This window comes from Rhinatrema bivittatum, chromosome 16 (assembly GCF_901001135.1).
Source record: "Rhinatrema bivittatum chromosome 16, aRhiBiv1.1, whole genome shotgun sequence".
Classification (NCBI taxonomy): Eukaryota; Metazoa; Chordata; class Amphibia; order Gymnophiona; family Rhinatrematidae; genus Rhinatrema; species Rhinatrema bivittatum.
This window is the reverse complement of record NC_042630.1, coordinates 6,033,116-6,053,606: the sequence shown is the minus strand read 5'-3', so window position 1 is coordinate 6,053,606 and position 20,491 is coordinate 6,033,116. Positions and strand designations below refer to the sequence as shown.

Here is a 20,491-nt window from a genome sequence, read left to right as displayed (position 1 = left end):
CTTCCTAAGCCGACAACGCATAGATCCAGGCAAGTGGGAGCTCTCCGAGGAAGCGGTGTCGCTCCTCTTCAGCACATGGGGAGCCCCACAGCTGGACTTGATGGCGACGCTCCAGAACGTGAAGGCTCCCCACTTCTTCAGCCGCCGATGAGAACACGGCGCAGAGGGCGTGGACACTCGCATCCTTCCCTGGCCGCAAAATCTCCTCTTCTATGTATTCCTGCCATGGCCCCTGGTGGGCAAGGTGCTGCGCAGAATAGAGTTTCATCAGGGGCCTGTCATTCTGGTGGCCTCGGAATGGCCTCGAAGACCATGGTTTGCAAACCTCGTCAACCTAGTGGTCCACGGTCCTCTCCACCTCGGACACCTACCAAACCTTCTGCACCAAGGGCTAGTATTTTTAGACCGGGCAGATTGCTTCTGTCTTGCAGCATGGCTTTTGAACGGCGGAGGTTGAGGAGACGTGGCTATCCAGAAGCAGTCATCTCCATGCTCATCAAGGCGCAAAAGACGTCCACCTCCATTTCCTATGTCCGGATCTGGAAAGTGTTTGAGGCTTGGTGCGCTTTCATGGACACCTCTCTGTGCCGGGTTTCCATTGCACATGTTTTGTCTTTCCTACTGCATGGCCTGGACAAGGGCTTGGCATATAAATTCCCTGCGGGTTCAGGTCGCAGCACTTGGGGCTCTGGTTCGTCATCAGGAGACAGCTCCTCTTTCTGCACATCCGGATATTGTCCGATTTTTGAAAGAAGTAAAGCATGTCAGGCCACCGTTTCACCTCCTTTGTCCTTCTTGGCGTCTCAACTTGGTCCTTCAGGTGCTCACCGGCCCGCCAGTGAACTACAGGAACAAAAATTAGCAGGTAAGGAATAATTTTCTATCTCATTTTTTGGAGGGAGTCAAACATATTAGGCCTCTACTATGGATTCCTGTTCCATCATGGGGCCTAAATCTAGTTTGTCTTTTTCGGTGGGGGTCACAATTCAATCCTATTAGGGACATTTCTCTGAAGTTGCTTACATTGAAAACTGTGTTTTTGCTAGTGGCTGTTGCTCAGCCCAGAGAATTTCGTACTTACAAGTGCTTTCTGGCAGAGAGCTTTTTTTATTGGTTTCGACGGATGTGGTCACGTTGTGTACAGTTCCTTCATTTCTTTTAATTGGACAGATGGGCAGACTAGATAGGCCATATGGTCTTTTTCTGCTGTCATATTTCTATGTTTCTATTTCTGCCAAAGGTGGTCTCGATCTTTCATTTGAATCAGACAATTTGCTTGCTTTGGTTCAGCAATCGTGTAAGCCTTGGCTGAGTGCAGTGTGCTTCATGTCTGCGATGTGTGGAGACTTCTTTTGATTTAAACTCAGGGTCACTAATGCTTTCAGGAGGTCCGATCATTTTATTGTGCAGTGCGGAAAGGTGAGGTAGTGCCTAAAGCTATGGTAGCCTCTTTAATCCATCTCGCTACTGTAGCCTCTTTAATCCACTAGATTCTGGTAGTCGCTTGCCAAACAGGTGAGGGTTCATAACATGACAGTTCAAGCTAATTCTTAGGCAGGACTGAGGTTGGTTTGTAAGGCAGCGACTTGGTCTTCATTGCATTCCTTTTTAAGCATTTCCGCTTCAACGTCAGTGTCTGAGAGGGAACCTCCATTGCCTCTGAGGTATTGAGAGCAACTTTGGCAGCTTCTAGCCCTATTCAGGAGTAGCTTGGGTACATCCCATTCATCTGGGCTGGTCTGATTGGATGAAAAGGAAGAAAAACATAGTTCTTATCTGATAATTTCCTTTCCTTGAGTCCAGTTAGACCAGTCCATGACCTTCCCTTTGTTGCCAGCTTGCATGTCTCTTCAATCTCAATTTGAAATATTACAGAACAGCACATTTCTACTTCTGTGCAGGTGAGTGATTTCCTGGTTGATAATGAATCTTTCAGTTCTTTTATGTCCTTGTTCTTCTGGAAGTCCATTGGCAGTTTCAATTAATATTTGAAAAAAAAAGAATATATAATGTTGATTAGTTTAAATTGATGTTGTCCATAGTTAGGGCCTTATTTTCCAATATCGCATTGGTAACGCATTAGGGGGCGTTACCAATGCAAATGAGGCTTCTTTCGTGCAGTGGGGAAAAATCACGTGCGGCGATGTTTTCGCCATTCATGAAAACAGTGCCGCACGTGATGTTTTCCCAGTGCACGATGATTCTTTCAGTCTTTTATTGCGGTGCACGAGAGAGAGAGAGAGAGAGAGAGAGAGAGAGAGAGAGAGAGAGAGAGAGAGAGAGAGAGAGAGAGAGAGAGAGAGAGAGAGAGAGAGAGAGAGAGAGAGAGAGAGAGAGAGACTTACTATAGTGCCTATGCCCTACATAGGTATTTTAACCCCTATGGGAGGGCCACCTACTAACTCGGGGTGGGGATTAGGTATGAGCGTCGGGGGTTGGGGGCCACTTTCGCATTCCACATGAGACCTACGGACAGAACAGTGGTCTCTAGTGCAGATTTGCTGGCTGTCGGAGTGAGGACGCTCACTCCAAGAAGTGGTTTGGGCAACGTTCTCTCTACCTAGCTTGATGGACACTCTACCTGGGCAACAACATGCTAGGTGGAGAGAATGTTGGCCAAATCTCCGCTTGGAGTGAGCGTCCTCACTCCGACGGCCAGCAAATCTGCACTAGAGACCACTGTTCAGTCCGTAGGTCTCATGTGGAATGCGAAAGTGGCCCCCAACCCCCGACGCTCATACCTAATCCCCACCCCGAGTTAGTAGGTGGCCCTCCCATAGGGGTTAAAATACCTATGTAGGGCATAGGCACAGGTTCCCGCTTTACATATGCTCCGCCCCAACTCCGCCCCCTGAATACCAAATGACTAATTTACATTCGCAAATGGTAAAGTGCTTGGAAAATGAGGCCCTTAGCTTGTTACAGATAATATTGGCAGGCTGAGTTAAGCATCGATACACACAAGGCATGACATCAGCAAACTTCTGTCTCTTGTCTCCATCTGCTGGTCAGTGTGAACATAACTCATTTGTCTGGACTGGACTGCAGGCAAATAAATTATTTGATTTATATTCTGCTTTTCAGGTAAGAACTAATTTCTCCTTTTTCCAAATTTTCCAAGCACAGCTACAAATAATGTGACTTAGCAGAACTGTCAGAATTAGGTGCATACTGGGTGCAATCTCTGTCACATGTCACTATGACCCATTTCCATATACACCACAGGCCACATTCAGTTGCTGTAAATCACAGGCAGCAGAACAGGGTTGGCCCCTGGGGCCATGGCTTGACCAACATTTTTCCCCACACAGCATTAGCAACTAGGGAGGTTTGTGGGGCATGGACAGAGTTTGTTTGTTTTTTGGGCACGTCCTGCCCCTCCCCCAACCAAAAGGTTATTAGGCCTTGCTATCACTCACTGTCACCCAACGGCTTTTTCTTTCAGAGTCCGTGGAGGAGGTGCGCAGACGGGAAATGGAGGTCCCAGTGGTACTGTCACCTCCATCAAGGTACAAGAGAAGCATTGGTTCACATGTGCTGCTATAAGCACACACACTGTTGTACACTGCTTACTGACAGGACCCCACATACGTACCACTCTACATATAGTGCACATACACTGTACTTACTCACTGATGTGCACGTGCACTGTTCATTGCTTTGAATACTGCCAGAAACGTGCACTCACTGGTCTCTGGCTTGTTGGTCTCCCTCTTCAGGATACCAGAAGAGCTGCGACCAGAGTTTGACTCTATGATACTGCTGCATGAAATCACCGGGGAGCCCATTCTTGTGCCTCCTATTCCAGAGATTCCCGCTGGTGAGTGATATCCTTCTTCCTCCCTCTGGGACAGTGTTGAGGCAGGATAAAGGTTCACTCCTCTTCATCAAGCCAAATCGTTTCTATTAAATAACCTGCAATGATCAGTCTGTGGTCAGTGTGTGAGAAAACATCTTCACTGTAACAGGGAGACTATTACTGTAATTGAGAGACTGTCACCAACAGGAAGACTCAAGTAGCATAACAGGAGTTTCCTGTGTGTACCCCAGATCAGGCCAGACAGTACATAACCGAGAGCGCCACCTGCAGTCCCTCCGTCTTTCTGTCTCCAGCAGATGGTAGAGGTGCAAACCTGCAGTCTGGAGTTTAAAAAAAAAGAAGAAAGCAAGGAAGAAGATAAAGGCGAATGGGGGGGTTGGAGATCCCTGGCTGTCTCGGCCGAAGCCATCAGCGTACTTGAAAGCCAGGGGTCCTGGCTCCCTCGGTCCCTCTGGATCCTGGTGGCAAGACTCCGGGAAGCATTCCCGTTACCGTCTTGTTCATTCTCAGTGTACTGCTTTACTACTTTATTGTTGTGTAAAAAAAAGTGAAGGGATCTGCCAGCGCGTGTGAGGTGTTGGGAGACTTAGGCACACTAACAGGGAGATGGGTGGGTTTCTTCTCTCGTTCATCTAATAACTATTTCTTTTCTTGGCAGAGGCAACTCCTGCTGAGGTGCGAATGCCCCCGCCCCCTTCAGTTTCTGTCTCCATCTCTCCAAAAGCTGTAAGAGCACCTCCTAGAAGTCCTGAGGTAAGAGGCCCCCCCACCTCCCTGTTAGTGAGTGCTGTTGGCCAAGCACAGCAAAACTGCCACACAAGATGAGGGACGTCCTCTGCTGTCTCTCATAGCTCAGAAAGTTAAACTTTGCCTTCTGAGCATGCATGGGACTTCCTCCATACAATTCGGACTCCGTCTTTTTTTGTCCACTCAGCAAAAGGTCAGGAAAATTCTCTCTCAGCATCACCAGGTCAAGTGTGAAAGTTGTTAAGAGAAAAAAATCCTTCTGAGAGGAAAGGGAAGAGCCCATTTAAGAAATGTAATGAATGTGGACACAAGATAACCATTTTGGATTTGCATTCTTTTTGCCTTAAATGCCTCATGGCGGACCATGATAACTAACAATGGCCTCTATGGTGAATGTTCCCTAGAGCATTAGCTTACAGAGAACTCTGCCTTAAGTATGAGCAACCAAGCTCATCAGCTTGGAGTAAATTGAAAAAAGCATCAAAAATCAAATTTGTCAGATGGTGAAGAAAAATGCTGAGAATCCTCAGCACCGAAAGATTGCATCAAGGAACTATCAGCGTTGAAACATCTGAGCCAAGTCTTCTCAGCACCAAAGAGACATAATGCTGAACCATTGACATCGATAGGGCAGAACGGAGACCTCGCCCTGCCAAGGAGGAACAGTGCAGAACCAGTGGTGCCAAAACATCTGTGCTGAGGAGACATGGAGCAGAACTATCAGCACATTCCCCAACGCTGACTCAACACCATTAGTAAGCTTTCCAGCGCAAGCTCAACATCAACTATATCTGAGATAAGGAAACCATATGGAGTCATCAAGTGACGTCATTACCTCCTCTGTAGGATCCTCAGAATCAACCAAACCTTTTGATCCGGGCATCCTACCTCAAGAACCAACACAGGAATGCTATGCGCCTTCGTTCAAAACCTGTAAAGACATACATGAGGCAAATGCCTAAACGAGACGTTTTCCCTCAACCAATACTAAAACGTTTGAGAGCTCCTTCAAACAAGACTTCCACCTTCCTTTTTTGAACAAAAAGAAGAGATGAGGATACAGAAAAAACAAAAGTCAGACTCAGCTTCATTTAGAGAAACCATTTCAGATGATTCACAAAGAGCACAAAGACTAGGGGACACATAATGAAGTTACTAGGTGACACATTTAAAACTATTAAGAGAAAATATTTTTTATTTAATGCACAATTAAGATCTGGAATTCCAACTTTCTTTCCAAAACCACATACCACAAGAGGAGAACATAAACACTCAAAATCAACCCAACTTTTCATGTCCTATGATACAGCTTAAAAACCAAACATTATCAAGGTGGTTGCCAATGTATTTCTCATTGCTCTTCTACCACTGGTATTAGCATACCACATGCATTAACAGGAATGATGGCACATCTCAACTCCACAGTGATCAAGATCTGTAAGGCAGCCACATGGTCAGCAATGCACACTTTTACCAAACACTACTGCCTGGATAAAGACTCGCGCAAGGACAGTGTATTTGGACATGCAGTGCTTAATCAAAACAAACTTCCTACAACATACCAGACGGGTTGCAAAAAACCATTCAAAGCTAAAAGTCAAAAGCAACCCTCAGCCAGGTAGTCCCATCTTGTTTGGCTGTTTATTTGTCCACAGAGAAAGCAAAGTTGCTTGCCTGTAACAGGTGTTCTCCGTGGACAGCAAATCCAACATCCTGCCCACCTTCCTGGGAAGTTTACATGGCTTGGGAAAGGACTGAAGCAGAATCACACGCAGGGATGCTTGCACGGGGAGGCCCACGTTTGCTGAGAAGGCAGACTTTCATTTTCTGAGTTATGAGAGAAAACGTGTGTTGACGACACCCATCTTATGTGGCTGTTTCTTTTGCTGTCCACAGAGAACACCTTGCTATGGATAAGCAACTTTGCTATATCCACTAGTATTTTGCTTCCCAAGTGTTTCATGCAGCACAAGATATAACCTGTCTAACGTCCCCAACAGCTGCTATTGCCGGAAATCTTTGAGCTGCCGCCGGCCATGCCACGCAGGCGCCGCCGCCAGCTCCGCTTCATAGACCAGGTGTTGCAGATCCCACAGAGAGAGATGGAGGAGCAGATTAGTGACGTGCTCACGCAGTGTCAGCAGAGGGTGAGTTTGTGAGCAAAGCTGGGAGAAAGTGGAATGCAAGTATTTGAATTCAGGAAAGTGTTGGACAAGATGGGGATCCTTTGGCAGAAGGAAAGAGAGAGTAAACCTAGAGACAATTAGAGTTCTGGTGTTGTAGAAAGAAGGAATAAAATGGGCAGACTTTCTGGGTTTTATAGTCTTTGTCTGCCATTCTGTTTTATGAGGGCTCTGTGGATGGGTAATGGGTGGATGATGAATAGTTGGCTGGATGAATGGGGGTGGAGTGATAGGTTAGTGAGGGAGTGGATGGATAAATCAGTAAATGATAGGGTTGATAAACATTTGGTGGATGGATAGATATGCGAGTAAATGGGTGGATGGGTTGATGGATGGCGGTATCCAGTTCTAGAGGCTGAATGTCCAAAATTATATAAACAAACAACTTCCTCTTCATACCCCAGATCAGCCCAGACAAGTGGGTTTTGCATCCTTACCAGCAGGTGGAGGCAGAGAATAAAAACTTTTCAGGCACTACTGCATAACAGAGTGCCACCTGCAGTCCCTTATTCCTGTTTGTACCCCAGATCAGTCCAGACAAGTGGGTTTTGCATCCCTACCAGCAGATGAGGCACTGCTACATAACCGAGAGTGGCACCTGCAGTCCCTCAGTAGATGGTAGAGGAGCAAACCTGCAGTTAAGAAGACAGAAAGAAAGAAGGGACAGAAGAAGAGAAGTTGGAAGACACTCCCTCAGGTGTTAGGTTCCTTCATGGGCCACCCCTCAGGCTGAGCTGGACGAGCGGGGGGGGGGGGGGGGGTAATCCCTGATCAGCTTTAGCCCCCAGCAGATCCAAGGGTCTGACAGCCAGGGGTCAAAGTGTTACATTTTTCTTTCAGCAGTGGTTTGATCATCAGGGCAGGTCCGGGCTGGGGAAGGGAGCAGTGTAGCTCCTCTGTTCGTGGCTTCAGGCTGCTCGGGGCCGGAGGCTGCGTTGGGCAGTCTTCCCCTCCTTTCCCGCACACCCCAATCACATGGCTTCTGTTCCTCTGCAACAGGTCCGGCCACATGGAGACAAATAGCTCCAACAACAATATCCCAGCGTGAGAAAGCTTCGGGCTGCTCAGGGAGCTGGAGGCGTCATTAGACAGTGTTCCCCTCCTCTCCTGTGCGCCGTGATTACGTGGCTTCTGTTCATCTGCAGCAGGCCCGGCCGCGTGGAGACAAGATGTCGCAGACAGTGGTTTCTCAATGTGGGAAAGCTTGTTGGGCTGGGAGGGGAGGGGCCCTCCAAGGCGGGGAACGAGGCTGATAGGAGAGTCACAGATTCCCAAGGCCCTGTCAGGATCAGTACTGGGAGCCTAGACAGCCTGTCAGGCATGAGAAGGGCTGCAGCTCAGAAGGTGTTGGACTCCCGGGAGCCCAGGAACTCCCTTCACTCGATGACTCTGGCGATCGCGTTGAGGGTGGGGTGGAAGAGACACGAGCTCTGGGCCGGACAGGGGAGAGGATGACGTGGAGTTTTCCTCAGTATTAGCCTTGCTTATGCTTAAGGCCTTTTTAACCAGGAAAAGCTCTGGCTATAAAAGGGCATTTCTGTCAGCTGTCTCATCCTGCTGCAAAGAGACCAAGGGGCTCCTTGGCCAGGGGGTCAGGGGTCCTCCTTCGCCAGCTGGGCCTGGATCATCTTAAGGGACCTGGCAGCTCAGATGATTCAGACCTCGATGACCCGGAAGATGGTCTTGGGGTTGGGCCAGGGGTGGCTCAGTTTGATCCAGCAGCTCTCACAGCGGATGTTGATCAGGACGGGGATGAGGACATGGCTGATCCGGAAGTGATCCCGATAACGGAGGGAGATGACCGCAGGTGGTTTGTCTGTTCTGTAAGGAGGAGTTGAGGCCCCTTATTTCCTAAGTTCTGAAGGACCTGGGTATTAAGATGGTCCAGGAGGTGTTGGTTAGACTCTAGGGCCCACCAAAAGCCTTTCCTGTCCTTAAAAGGATGAAGAAGCTGATGACCCAGGAATGGGACTTCCCAGAAGCAAGCCCCCAAGGTGGCTAGAGCCGAATTCCCTCCCGGAGGATATCTGCAGCTGCTGGTATTGCTGAAGGTGCAGGCTTCGGTCTCGGCGTTCACTAACAAGGCAACCATTCTGGTTGCGGGTTTGGCAGCGTTAAAGGATGCACAGGACCGTAAGTTAGAGATTCATCGGGAGAGGAAGTTTGAAGCCTTGGCGCTGAGCCTGCAAGCGGCAATCTAGGGAAGTCTGATGCAGAAGTCTCAGGAGACGTCTTCAGCATGCGCTTCGGTTAACAGCCAGGCAACTCAGGTGAGCCCAGGATTGCATATGAGGCTGACGTGCTTTATATGACATGAGCTGGACCTTGGCCTGGAATATGGCTGCAGCAGTTTCGGTGTGACTTCTGCTGTGGTTGCGGAATTAGTCAGCTGCTATGTGGTCCAAGTCTCAGCTCTGTCATCTTCCCTTTAAAGGAAAGAAAATTGTTGTTCAGGGAGGACCTGAAACAGTTGATGAAGGTTTTGAGGGGAGTCTAAAAGGGAATAAACTGCCGGAGGATAAGATGACAGTCAGGAAGTCTTTTCTGCCTTGCTCTAGGTTTCGGAAGGTGCAGCGATTTTCTTCCCAGTAAGGGTTCTGCACTGTCTTTGGGGCAGAACCAGGGATCCAGTAGGCAGCAGTCCTTTCGAGGAACCTGTAGACTTCCCTGAGAGGGCTCTGCCCTGGGGGCCGGCAGCAGTAAGGTTTCACAATGAAGCCAGGCTGGTCCACTCTCTTTAGATGATGGAAGGCCGTCTATCACAGTTTTACGAAGAGTGGACTAGGATTACCTCGGACAATGGGTCCTAGAGGTAATAACGGGGTACAGCTGTGCTTTCGAATTTTTTGCCCATCACGGAAGCTTTCATGGTGTCTCATTGCAGTGTCCGAGGCAAGCAAGCAGCAATTCAGGACATGTTGTGTAGCCTTCAGTTGCTGGCATGATAGTACTGGTGGCAGCCAGCGACTGTGGTTGCCGGAGGTACTCAACTGATCCGTGATACTACAGGAACGAAAATTAGCAGGTAAGAACCAGTTTTCCTTTACTGTGTCGTGCCAAAAAATGAAGGAGCCTTTCGTCCCATCCTCGATATGCAAATGGTGAAAAATGATATTGCAAGTTCCCCCTTTATCCATATGGAAACGCTGCAGACTGTGATAGCTACAGTTTGTCATGTGGAGTTTTTCAGGCCTTGACGGAAGCCTATCTGCACATACCCATTCAGGAAGTACATCAAAGTTTCTTCGTGTTATGGTTCTGGGATAACTTTTCCAGTTTTGGGCCCTCCTGTTTGGTTTGGCGACTGCACCTCGTACGTTCACAAGGTGATGGTGGTGGTGGCTGTGGCTCTCCGCAGGGAGTGGATCCTAATTCATACTTATCTGGACGATTGGCTTATCTGAGGAAATCAGAGGAGGAATGCTGGCAGTCTGTGTGCATGGTGATGGATATGTCGTGGTTCGTGGGCTGGGTGGTGAATTTGGCGAAGAGTCACCTGAGCCCTACCCAGATGCTGGAATACTTGAGGGCAAAGTTTCATACTCAGCTAGGCAGAGTATTTCTCACCTTGGAGAGGATTTGGAAGTTACAATCCCAGGTAGTACAGATTTTGCGGATACCAGTGCCCAGGGCTTGGGATTATTTTCAGATCCTAGGTTCAATGGCATCTACATTGAATTTGGTGCCATGGGCTTTTGCCCACATGCGCCCTCTACAGGGGGCATGGCTGTCACGCTGGATCCATTGTCGGAGGATTTTCATCGGCCTTTACTGCTGCAAGGTACTTCCAGGTCCAGTCTCTCATGGTGGCTGTGTTGGCCCAGTTTGGAGAAAGGGATGGGCCTGGAGGTTCTGGACTGGGTTATAGGGATCACGGATTCAACCTCAAGGGTTGGGGGGGTGATCGATCAAGAATGGATGGCCCAAGGACTGTAATCGCCAGTGGACGCATCCTTGTCTATCAATTGCTTGGAAATGAGAGCAGTGTGCAGGCTGTTGTTGGAATTCCTTCCAGAAGTCCGAGGTCAAATGGTCAGAGTGTTTTCGGAAAATGCAACAACGGTGGCTTATATCAATCGGCAAGGAAGAATGAAGAGTTGTGCAGTTGCTCAAGGAGCCCAGGACCTTTTTGTCTGGACGGAGCGACAATTGCAGGGGATAGCTGCTTCACATGTTGCGGAAGTGGACAATGTGCAAGGGGTCTATCTCAGCAGGCAACAGTTGGACCGGGAGAATGGGAGCTATCGAAGGAGGCCTTTGGCCTTATCCAGTCTCATTGGGGCACTCTTCATAGATCGATTTAGAGGATGTGTCCAGCCTGGAACCTTAATCTGGTCCTCCAGGTTCTTTGTGGGTCTCCCTTTGTACCGATTAGAAGGGCTTCTTTGAAGGATCTCACCTTGAAGTCCGTTTTCTTGGTTGACATTTGCTCAGCTAGAAGGATATCAGAGCTTCAAGCGTTATGTAGAGAATCTTTCCTACCCTTTTCGGAGGATGTGTATCATTATGTATGGTTCCTTCCTTTTTGCCCAAGGTTGTTTCCTCATTTCATCTCAACCAGATGGTAGAGCTGCCGGCCTTCCCACATTTGTCCTCCGAATCTCCACTTGGGAAGAAACTTCATTTATTGGATGTGCGGCAAATTCTCTTGTGATGTCTTAAGTTGACGAATGCCTTTTGGAGATCAGATCATCTCTTTGTTAGTGGAGGAAAAAAAGGGAGATAAAGCTTCCAAGAGCATGATTGTGAGATGGTTGAAGGAGGCGATAATTTCAGCCTATATCTGCAAAAGTCGGTCAGTTCCAGAGGGGATGCGAGCGCATTCTACTAGGATGTAAGCAACCTTCTAGGCAGTGTCAACTGATTTCTCTACAGGAAATTTGTCAAGCGGCGACATGGTCTTCACTTCACACTTTTACCAAACATTACTATCTAGATGTGCGGGTGCCAGAGGAGTCTGCGTATGGGGAGAGTGAGTTGTGCGAGGGTCTTTCGAGTTCCCGCCCAGTGTAGAGGGGTTTGGGTACATCCCACTTGTCTGGACTGATCTGGGGTATGAACAGGAAAGGAAAATTGGTTCTTACCTGCTGATTTTTGTTCCTGGAATACAACAGATCAGTCCAGAGACCCATCCCTTTTTGATTTTTTGAAAGACTTCCTCACTTCTGGATGTTGCTAAGGCAGTTTGTAATCATATGTAAATTTACTAAGATTGTACATAGGGTTATACCTTAGGGTTGCTAATTATTATAACCCTTGGTTTGAAACAGGGGGTACTAGTTTTATGGGACTCCAGCTTTGAGTCTCTGCTTGCCCAGAGTTTTTTTGGGTTTGTTGGATTGGACATCTTGGCTTGGGTACAGATCAATACTGGGAGACTGCAGGTGGCAGTCTCTGTTATGTAGCAGTGCCTGAAAAGTTTTTATTTTCTTCCTCCATCTGCTGGTAGAGATTCAAAACCCACTTGTCTGGACTGATCTGTGGTATTCCAGGAACGAAAATTAGCAGGTAAGAACTAATTTTCCTTTACAGACAGTCTAGATAAGAGTTAACACCATAATCACTATGAAATGAGACAGATGTATATCCTAGAACAGGAATTCCCAAACATTTTGGGAACATAGACTTTTCAATCTTCAGAAGTTTTGCAGACCCCCACAAGCTTCTCTAAATGTGGAAAACTGATAAAAAAAAAAAATAAGGATATGCACTGCAAAATCATTCATAATGCATAAAGCTTAGCATGAGGCCGAGAGGGGTGCTGTACCAGAGCCAATAACACCAAAGAAAGGAGCGCTGTGCTGGAGAACTGCCCCTGCTAAGAGGAAGTGTTGTGCTGGGGGAGCAGGCTGCATGATTAAAAACTCACCTAGAGCTCCTATACTCTTGCACCAGCTCGGGCTGGGAAAGGCTGCGGCATGGGGGTAACTTGCTTGGAGCGGCAGTTACTACCCTTAACAGAATTCATGGGGGTAACCTGCATGGAGCAGCAGTTACTACCCTTAACAGAATTCATGGGGATAACTTGCTTGGAGCGGCAGTTACTACCCTTAACAAAATGCATGTTTGGTGAGTGACTGTCACTTCTGTGCCATTAGACCAGCACTAGATTATTGTTTGTCTTTTGCAGGTCCCAATAGTGTTGCCTCATAGACAGAGAAAGACCCCGGCAGAACTGCTGAACAATCCAACTTATGGTGGGTCACTTCTGCTGAGTGTTCATGTTCTTCTCGGGACCTGTTTCATATTTGTTCTCCCTTCCGCTTGCAGTTTCTCGCTGTCTCATCCTTCCTTCTCTTCTCTGGGTCTCTTTGGCTTACAGTGCAACCTGATGCATCAAACTGTAACTTGCGGGAGAACCTGCTTCAAATCCCACCAACATCACTACCTCCCACTGTGAGACATAACAAGCTACTTTCTAATCCCACTGCTGCTACCAACTCATTATAACACTTGAGATCTAGTTCCCACTTCTACCATTTTCACCAACTCACTGTGAGACCTTGAGATTCACCTAATCCTACAGCTGCCACAAACTAACTGACATCTTAAGACCTAATTTACAATCTGACAGGTACCACCAAAATCAGTGTGATACTCTCCTTTTCCAGACCTCCTTGTGCTGAAACTTGCATTGTAAGCTCTTTTTGGAAGGGACTTTGTGATATATATCTTGTGCATTACTGTGTTACTAATATCACTTGATAAACGTTATAACAAATATTCCCTGTACGTACCCAGGCTACTGAGTTTTGCCTCCCTGCCAGTAGATGGAGACAGAGAAAGTTTCACTGACCCTGTACATAACCCAGTGTGGCACCTGCGGTCCCTCGGTATTTGTCTGTCTCCAGCAGATGGTGTTAAAACCCTCAGTGTGGCATGTATAAAAAAATAAAAATACATTTCCAGTTCTTCCCAGGGGATTGTTAGGTCCTGGCGGGGCCACCCCCTTGGTTTGAGGTGGACGAGCAGGGGGTTGGTGACCCTTGATGGCAGCTCGCTCCGAGATTCCATGGGGTGTATATCTGGTGGTCCATATCCTTTATCCGCCACGAGACAGCGTTGGTTCTGCTGGAAGCTCTTCATTTCAGGTCTTGTTTGAGCAGGGAAGCATTGAATTTCTGTTCCAGGGCTAGTTACAGCAGTGGATGCAGTTTTAAAAGCTTGTTTTTAAACAAGCAAACCAAAAAAAAAGCAAGCAAGAGCTTCTGAGAGGCAGCGGAATGGTTGTGCCAGAAACTTGGGGCCTTGATCGCTGCTTCAGAACTGGTCACCCGGGGGTTTCCTGAGGTTCAGGTAGACAGGGTGGTGATAACAGCGCGCTGCTTAGGCCACATGGCAATGGCGTGAGGCAGACAGTGCCATTCGTGTGCACACTCGCAGTCAGACAGCTTGTAGTTTGTGTGCATCCCTGGTGGGGAAGGCAGTTCGGGAGGAGCCCATTGCTGGACTGATGGCTAAACAAGTCTCGCGACTAACGGAGTCTAGCAGTGAGACTTTCCCCGTCAGCACAGGAACAGCGGCCATTTCAGATTTCCTAACAGTGTCGGCAGAAGAAGCAGGGGAATCCCCCTAGACTATCTCTGTCAGGCGGACGTGCAGAGAGGCACTTCCACCGAGGAGTCTCTGGTACTGGTAGAGGTCGTCTGCCAGTTGTAATGTACTTATGCACAAAGCTTGTTTAGCAGAACAGGCAGCGGGGGATGCTGGCTTTCGGCCCGTCTCCAGGGATTCTCAGCTGGTCAAGAAGCCTGAGCTGTTGAGAAATTCTTCAGGCTTTGGGTGATTTTCAGTGCCAGATATTGAATGGATCCAGACCTAAACGAGCTGAAGGTGCAGGTAGTCTTTGCTTAGCCTCGTGGTAGGCTGCAGCGGCAGTTCTTTTCCCACACAAATAGGCATGTGCGCACATACTTGCCTCATGGCAGTTGCATGTGCAGGGACCTGTGCGCCAAAGGCCGCAGCCTAGATTTGAGTGTGTACGCCTGTGACCTAGACTTAAGCGCATATTTGTGCAAGTACTAGAGTGCATATTTGCATAGGTACTTGTGCAAATAAGGCCGCGACTTGGGCTGGAGCACGTATTTGCGTGCATCCTGGAGGGGACAAACAGATCCAAGCGTCTTGCTATCTGTGAGGCTTACTGTCTGAGAGAAAGTCAGTCCTCATTCTCTCTTTGTCCGTGTCAGCGCTGTTCAGATTCTCAAAGCGATTTGACTACTACAACTTTTGCCCATGTTGGGACATCCCCTCGGCCTATGGTGTCTCTGGAGGAGAGTAGAGTGGGAGGCGAGGCAATGGTCAGTTCTCGTCCTCCCTTGTTTCCAACGGCAGAAGCTTCCCTGAAAGAGAAAGGTTAGAGAGCAAGGTTGGGCCTATGGGCTCCAGTATAGATCCATCCTCCTCCTGGGTGGAATGTTTCCAGGGCCTGCAGATCTTTCTGCAGGGGTGCCCAGCAAAGGTGAAGCAACCTACTATGTAGGGATCACATGTCTGGGCCTCCCGTTTGATAGTCTTTCATGGTGGTGTAATTGGACCAATCTCGAGCATGGTACCGAATTGGAGGTTCCAAATTGTGTAATAGTCACCACCAATGCAACCCTCTCCGGATGGAAGGCGTGGGGTCAAGATCAGTTGGCGCAGGGCCAGTGGTCGAAACAGGTAGCCTCATGGTATATAAATTAGTTAGAGACAAGAATGGTGCATTTCACATTGCTTGCATGTCTACCACAGTTACGCGGCCATCCAGTACAGATCCTATTGGACAATGTGACGATTTGGCCTACATCAACTGTCAAGGCGGAACCAAGAATCAGGTGATGGCTCAAGAGTCCTGGGAGTTGATGCTCTGGGCAAAGCAGCACTTGGAGCAGCTGGCGGTGTCTCACTTCGCCAGGGTGGACAACGTTTAGGCAGATTTTCTCAGTCGGCGAAAGAAGGACCCCAGGGAATGGTAGCTTTCGGAGGCAGCGATGTGTCTCATTCACAGAATATGGGGGTATCCCCATATGGAGTTAATGGTGACCAAAGAGCACACAAAGGTGTCACGGTTTTACAGCTGCCAAAGAGAACACGGTACGGAAGGAATCGATGCTCTAGTTCTGCCATGGACTCAAGGGATTTTTCTTTATATCTTCCCTCCATGGCTCTAGTGGACAAAGGACTACGACGGATAGAGAAACATCCAGGCAATGTGATCCTGGTAGCTCCAGAGTGGCCACGTTGACTACAGTTCCCAGATGTGATCAACATGGCCATAGATGGTCTGCTGAGGTTCGGACATCTGGCAACTCTTTTCCATCAGGGCCCAATATTTTTGGGTCAGATGGCTCAATTCTGTCTTGCAGTTTTGCTTCTGAGAGGAGATGACTGAGATGGAGGGGATATTTTGAAGCAGTTATTTCCACCTTCTTGCAGGCTAGGCGACCTTCTGCATTCTTGGCATGTATGTGAATTTGGAGGGTCTTTGTCCTGGCCTGCTGTTGACCGAGGGCAGCCTCAGCCTGTTCAGACTACAGTGTCGCATATTTTGGCTTTTCTACAGGAAGTTTCTGGTGAAGGGGATTGGCCTTTAACGCTCTGAGAGTCCAGGTAGAGACATTGGCTTGTCTCTAGGGTAAATTGATAGGGTATCCTCTGTTCGCACATCTGGATGTTATACAGTTTCTTCGGGGAGCTAAGAACTTGTGTCATCAGGTGTGGAACTTTTGTCCGTCTTGAAATCTGAATCTAGTCCTTAGAGGATTTATGAGGCTGGATTGAACCACTATAAAGAGGGCTATGTTTAAGGACTTGACTCTTGGTGGCTATTTGTTCAGCCGGGAGAATTTTGGAGCTCCATGCACTGTAATGTCAAGAATCTCTTCTTACAGATGTCTGATTCGGGGGGGGTATCTTTATGTATGGTGCCTTCTTTTCTGCCTAAGGGAGTGTTGGCATTCCATCTTAGTGGAAATTCCAGCTTTTCCGGATTTGGATTCCTCTATACCTCACGCAGGAAACTTAGGCTCTTAGGAGACATGCATTACTGAGGTATCTAAAGGTACCTAGGATTTCTGTAGATCGGATCACCTTTTTGTACTGTGGAGTGGTTCAAAGAAGGAAGGTAAGACTTCTAAGGTTACAATTGCACAGTGGCTGAAGGAAGTGATCGAATCTACTTACCTTTCTAAAGGGCGCCTGGTGCTGAGGGTTTAGGGGCACACTTGACGTGTTTTCAGACCTTCTGGGCCGAGTCACAACAGGTGCATGAAATTTGCAGGGCAGCTACTGGGAAGTTGTTGCACACTTTTCTAGACGTTATCACTTGGATGTCAGGGCTCCGGTTTCCTTGTGCATTGGTGAAAATGTTCTTTGAGTGGAACTCTCCAGGTCCCACCTGAGTTAATGGAAGCTTTGGTACACCCCAGGAGTCTGAACTGATCCGGGTACGTACAGGGAAAGGAAGATTGGTTCTCACCTGCTAAATTTTGTTCCTGTAGTACCACGGATCAGTCCAGAGACTCGCCCATTTACTGGGAGGGAGAGTCTGCCACTCGTATTGTTGCTTTGTCTATATAGGCCAGAGTTTTTGGAGGTTTTCAATGCTGATTGTTTATGTTAAATTTGGGAAACGAGTTTTCAATTGTCTTTTTGGGCAACTTCACCTTCTTCCGGCTCATTGGAGGGGAGGGAGTTTGCTTAGAAATTTATGGTTGCTGTCATCTTGGCTTGGGTACAGATCAGTACAGGGTCCGTGAAAATGTCTCTGTCTCCATCTGCTGGCAGGGAGGCAAAACCCTAGACTGATCTGTGGTACAATGGGAACAAAGATTAGCAGGTAAGAACCAATTTTCCTTTTCTTTCCTGTTTTTTTTTTTTAATACTACTATTACTTATCACTTCTGTAGCACTTCTCGACAGACACAGTGCTGAACAAAACCCCATAAGAAATCGTCCCTTCTCAGTAGAGCTTACAGTCTCCAACCTCATATTCCCCATATGCTTTAGCTCTCTCTCTATCCTCTCTGTCTTTGCCCTGTGTCTCAGATCGCTGGATTCCACCTGAACTGCACAGGCTTTGGGCTCGCTGTGCTATAGTGGAGCGCGTGGATTATGCTCGCCGGAGGGCAGCAGAAGCCGAGGAGGAAGAGGAAGAAGAAAAACAGAGAGAGCGGGAAACAATTAGCGAGGCAGAGGTGGGAACTGAGGAGGGGCGCTTTGTCTCTGCAACAGCTTTGAAGATTGAGAGAGGGGAAAATCAGTTTCCTCTCCCTCCAGAGACCCAAACAACCAAACTAACGGTGTCTCTTTAATGAAGATGCGACTGCTGGCATGAGGAGCTGCAGAACTCTTCCTTATCATCCCACCAGACCAGTGCAGGCACAGGGGATTTTCTCCCCTACCAGCAGATGGGTCAGAGAACAAACTTTCATTGCCATTTCCCTATCAAGGATACTGTGCCACCTGCAACTCTTCAGTATTTCTTTCTCTAGCAGCTGGTAGAGTCTGGAAATTGGGGAGTTTGTTTCTCAGATACTCCCCTAGTTGAGCTAGGAACAAGTGGGGGGTTGGGGGAGTCGGTGGCCATCGGCACTGATATGCAGATTTAAGGGGAAAAGCACAGGACTGCTTCTGCTGCCAAGTCCAAAGGCAAAGCAAGTCAAGCAGCATTTTCTGAATTTTCAGGAAGACTCCTCACCCAGCAAAATGTTGCTAGCAGGAATTTGTTTTATGGATTGGACAGTTACTAGATCTTTGATTGTAAATATTACTATTTATTTATTTATTTATAGATTTTTCTATACCGGGGTACGTAAATAACATCACCTCGGTTTACATTCAAACAGTAATTCAGCATTGCGCTTTACAATTTAACATGGTAACTGAACAAATACAATACAGTATATAACTATGTATTAAAAGAATATAAGCAATATATGAGAGATTGTGGCGGATAGGAAGAGTAGTTGAGGATACAGATCATTGATAGTAGGCTTTTTTAAATAGCCAGGTTTTAAGGTTTTGTTTAAATTTTTTGTGACAGAGTTCCTGGCGTAATTCAGAGGGCATGGTGTTCCATATAGTTGATCCAGCAATGATGAAAGATCGTTCTTTTGTACTAGAGAGTTTAGTCAGATTGGGTGCTGGGATATTTAGTTTGGCTAAATTCTGGAATCTCGTTGGGCGGGAAGACATTTTGAATTGCAGTTGATCTGTGAACCAGAGCATTTCTCTGTTTTATTTATTTATTTATTTAAGGTTTTTTTATACCGGCATTCAAGAACTCGTTCTCATCATGTCGGTTTACAGAAAACAGGGGTGCAAAAATATAACCAAAAACATAAATAAACGTGGAGAAGAGAAGCAGTTACAATTAACAAGGGTTCATGAACTGGGATTATAAGAAATAAAAGAGATAGAGGAGGATAATTATATACAAGTGTACAATGTAAATAAGGAGTCCTCTATATATACAAGAGAACAAAATACATGCTATACACATGTTTCCATGTGTATAGCATGTATACACATGGAAACAACAGGTATAAAATAACTAGTCGATAAAATAGTGACAAGAATCACTGCATACATGGAACTAGCAGGTATACTGTAACAATTAGCCAGAGAAGTCGCTAATGAGTAGTTACATTATGAATCATATCAAAGAATGAAATGAGAGCTAGGGATTGCAGAGAGGATTTATAGGTTGTTCAAGGGGGCTAAGTGAATTCCAGAAGGGAGTAGCGTTGGGGAGCATAACATGTTCTTTCATGTTAGGAAAAGTGTTTTTCAAGAGGTGGGTCTTTAATGTTTTTTTAAAGAAGACTCTTTCACTGAGGCACCTCACTTCCAGGCCGATACAGTAAAAATCGCAGGAGAGCGGGCGAGCGCATAGGCAACTCTCCTGTGCGCGCGATTCAGTAAATAAAAATATTCAAATTAGGGCCCACGGTAAAAAGAGGCGCTATTTTGAATGGTTTTGTGTATTACTACCCTTATCATAAGGCTTAGAGGTAACTGCATGGACTACTCTTAAGAGAAACTTGGGGGTCACCTGCTCGGCACAACAGATATTATTGTAAGAAGCTTGCTGGGCAGACTGGATAGACTATTTGGTCCTTTTCTGCCATTATTATGTTACTATGGGGGGATTTGAAAGCCAGAGGAGTCTGGTCTCCCTTTTATCCCCTGTCCCCTAACCACCTTCCCCTTACCCCTTCTAAAGGAAAAATCATCTGATTGCAATCTGGGAGGTGCTATTTTGAAGGAATGTCTGTGCTAATTTTGTTTTTTGCTTTTGTCTCATTAAAGTTGGTTTTAAAAAGGGATAAGCACATTTCAGTGACTTCTCAGTCCTGCAGGGACCTGGTGGGGAGAAGTGGGATGGAGGGTCTGGAATCAGGTGGTTGCTGTTTTCTTTTTGCCCGGAGGAGCTTAGTATGCAATTGCAGAGGTCAGCCAGCAAGCTTTTGTGAGCAGCAATGGCTGCTTCCGCTGAACATAGGAAATGCATGTGGGAGTCGCTGAGTGACCTTGGCAGCAGCAGCAGGTCGGTGTTGAGAATGCATCAGAGGCAGTGAGGGCCAGTTGGCAATTACCTCTGGGGAGCCCCAAAATGGAGAGGTTATGCTGCTGGAAGCTACCATGGAGCAGGGCTCTGGCATAGAGGCAGGTTCCTCCTGTAGTAGAGAGCTGTCTAGAGCAGGAATGGCGGCCATTTTGAGTGGCAACCATTTCAGGGCTCAATGTTTCTGGTTCC

The 20,491-nt window shown here is 47.2% G+C and overlaps 1 protein-coding gene across 3 annotated transcripts in view; it reads left to right on the top strand.

Moving 5' to 3' along the window:
• Positions 1 to 20,491, top strand: part of REC8 (REC8 meiotic recombination protein) — a 61,886-nt gene that overhangs the window by 23,761 nt on the left and 17,634 nt on the right. For 2 of the 3 annotated variants that reach the window (XM_029581980.1, XM_029581979.1), the window contains exons 9-14: positions 3,446 to 3,509; positions 3,720 to 3,820; positions 4,479 to 4,573; positions 6,568 to 6,714; positions 12,881 to 12,947; positions 17,779 to 17,927. In XM_029581980.1, coding sequence (XP_029437840.1) covers positions 3,446 to 3,509; positions 3,720 to 3,820; positions 4,479 to 4,573; positions 6,568 to 6,714; positions 12,881 to 12,947; positions 17,779 to 17,927 — 623 coding nt within the window. The remainder of the gene's footprint in view (positions 1 to 3,445; positions 3,510 to 3,719; positions 3,821 to 4,478; positions 4,574 to 6,567; positions 6,715 to 12,880; positions 12,948 to 17,778; positions 17,928 to 20,491) is intronic. The other variant, XM_029581981.1, reaches the window with a different exon arrangement.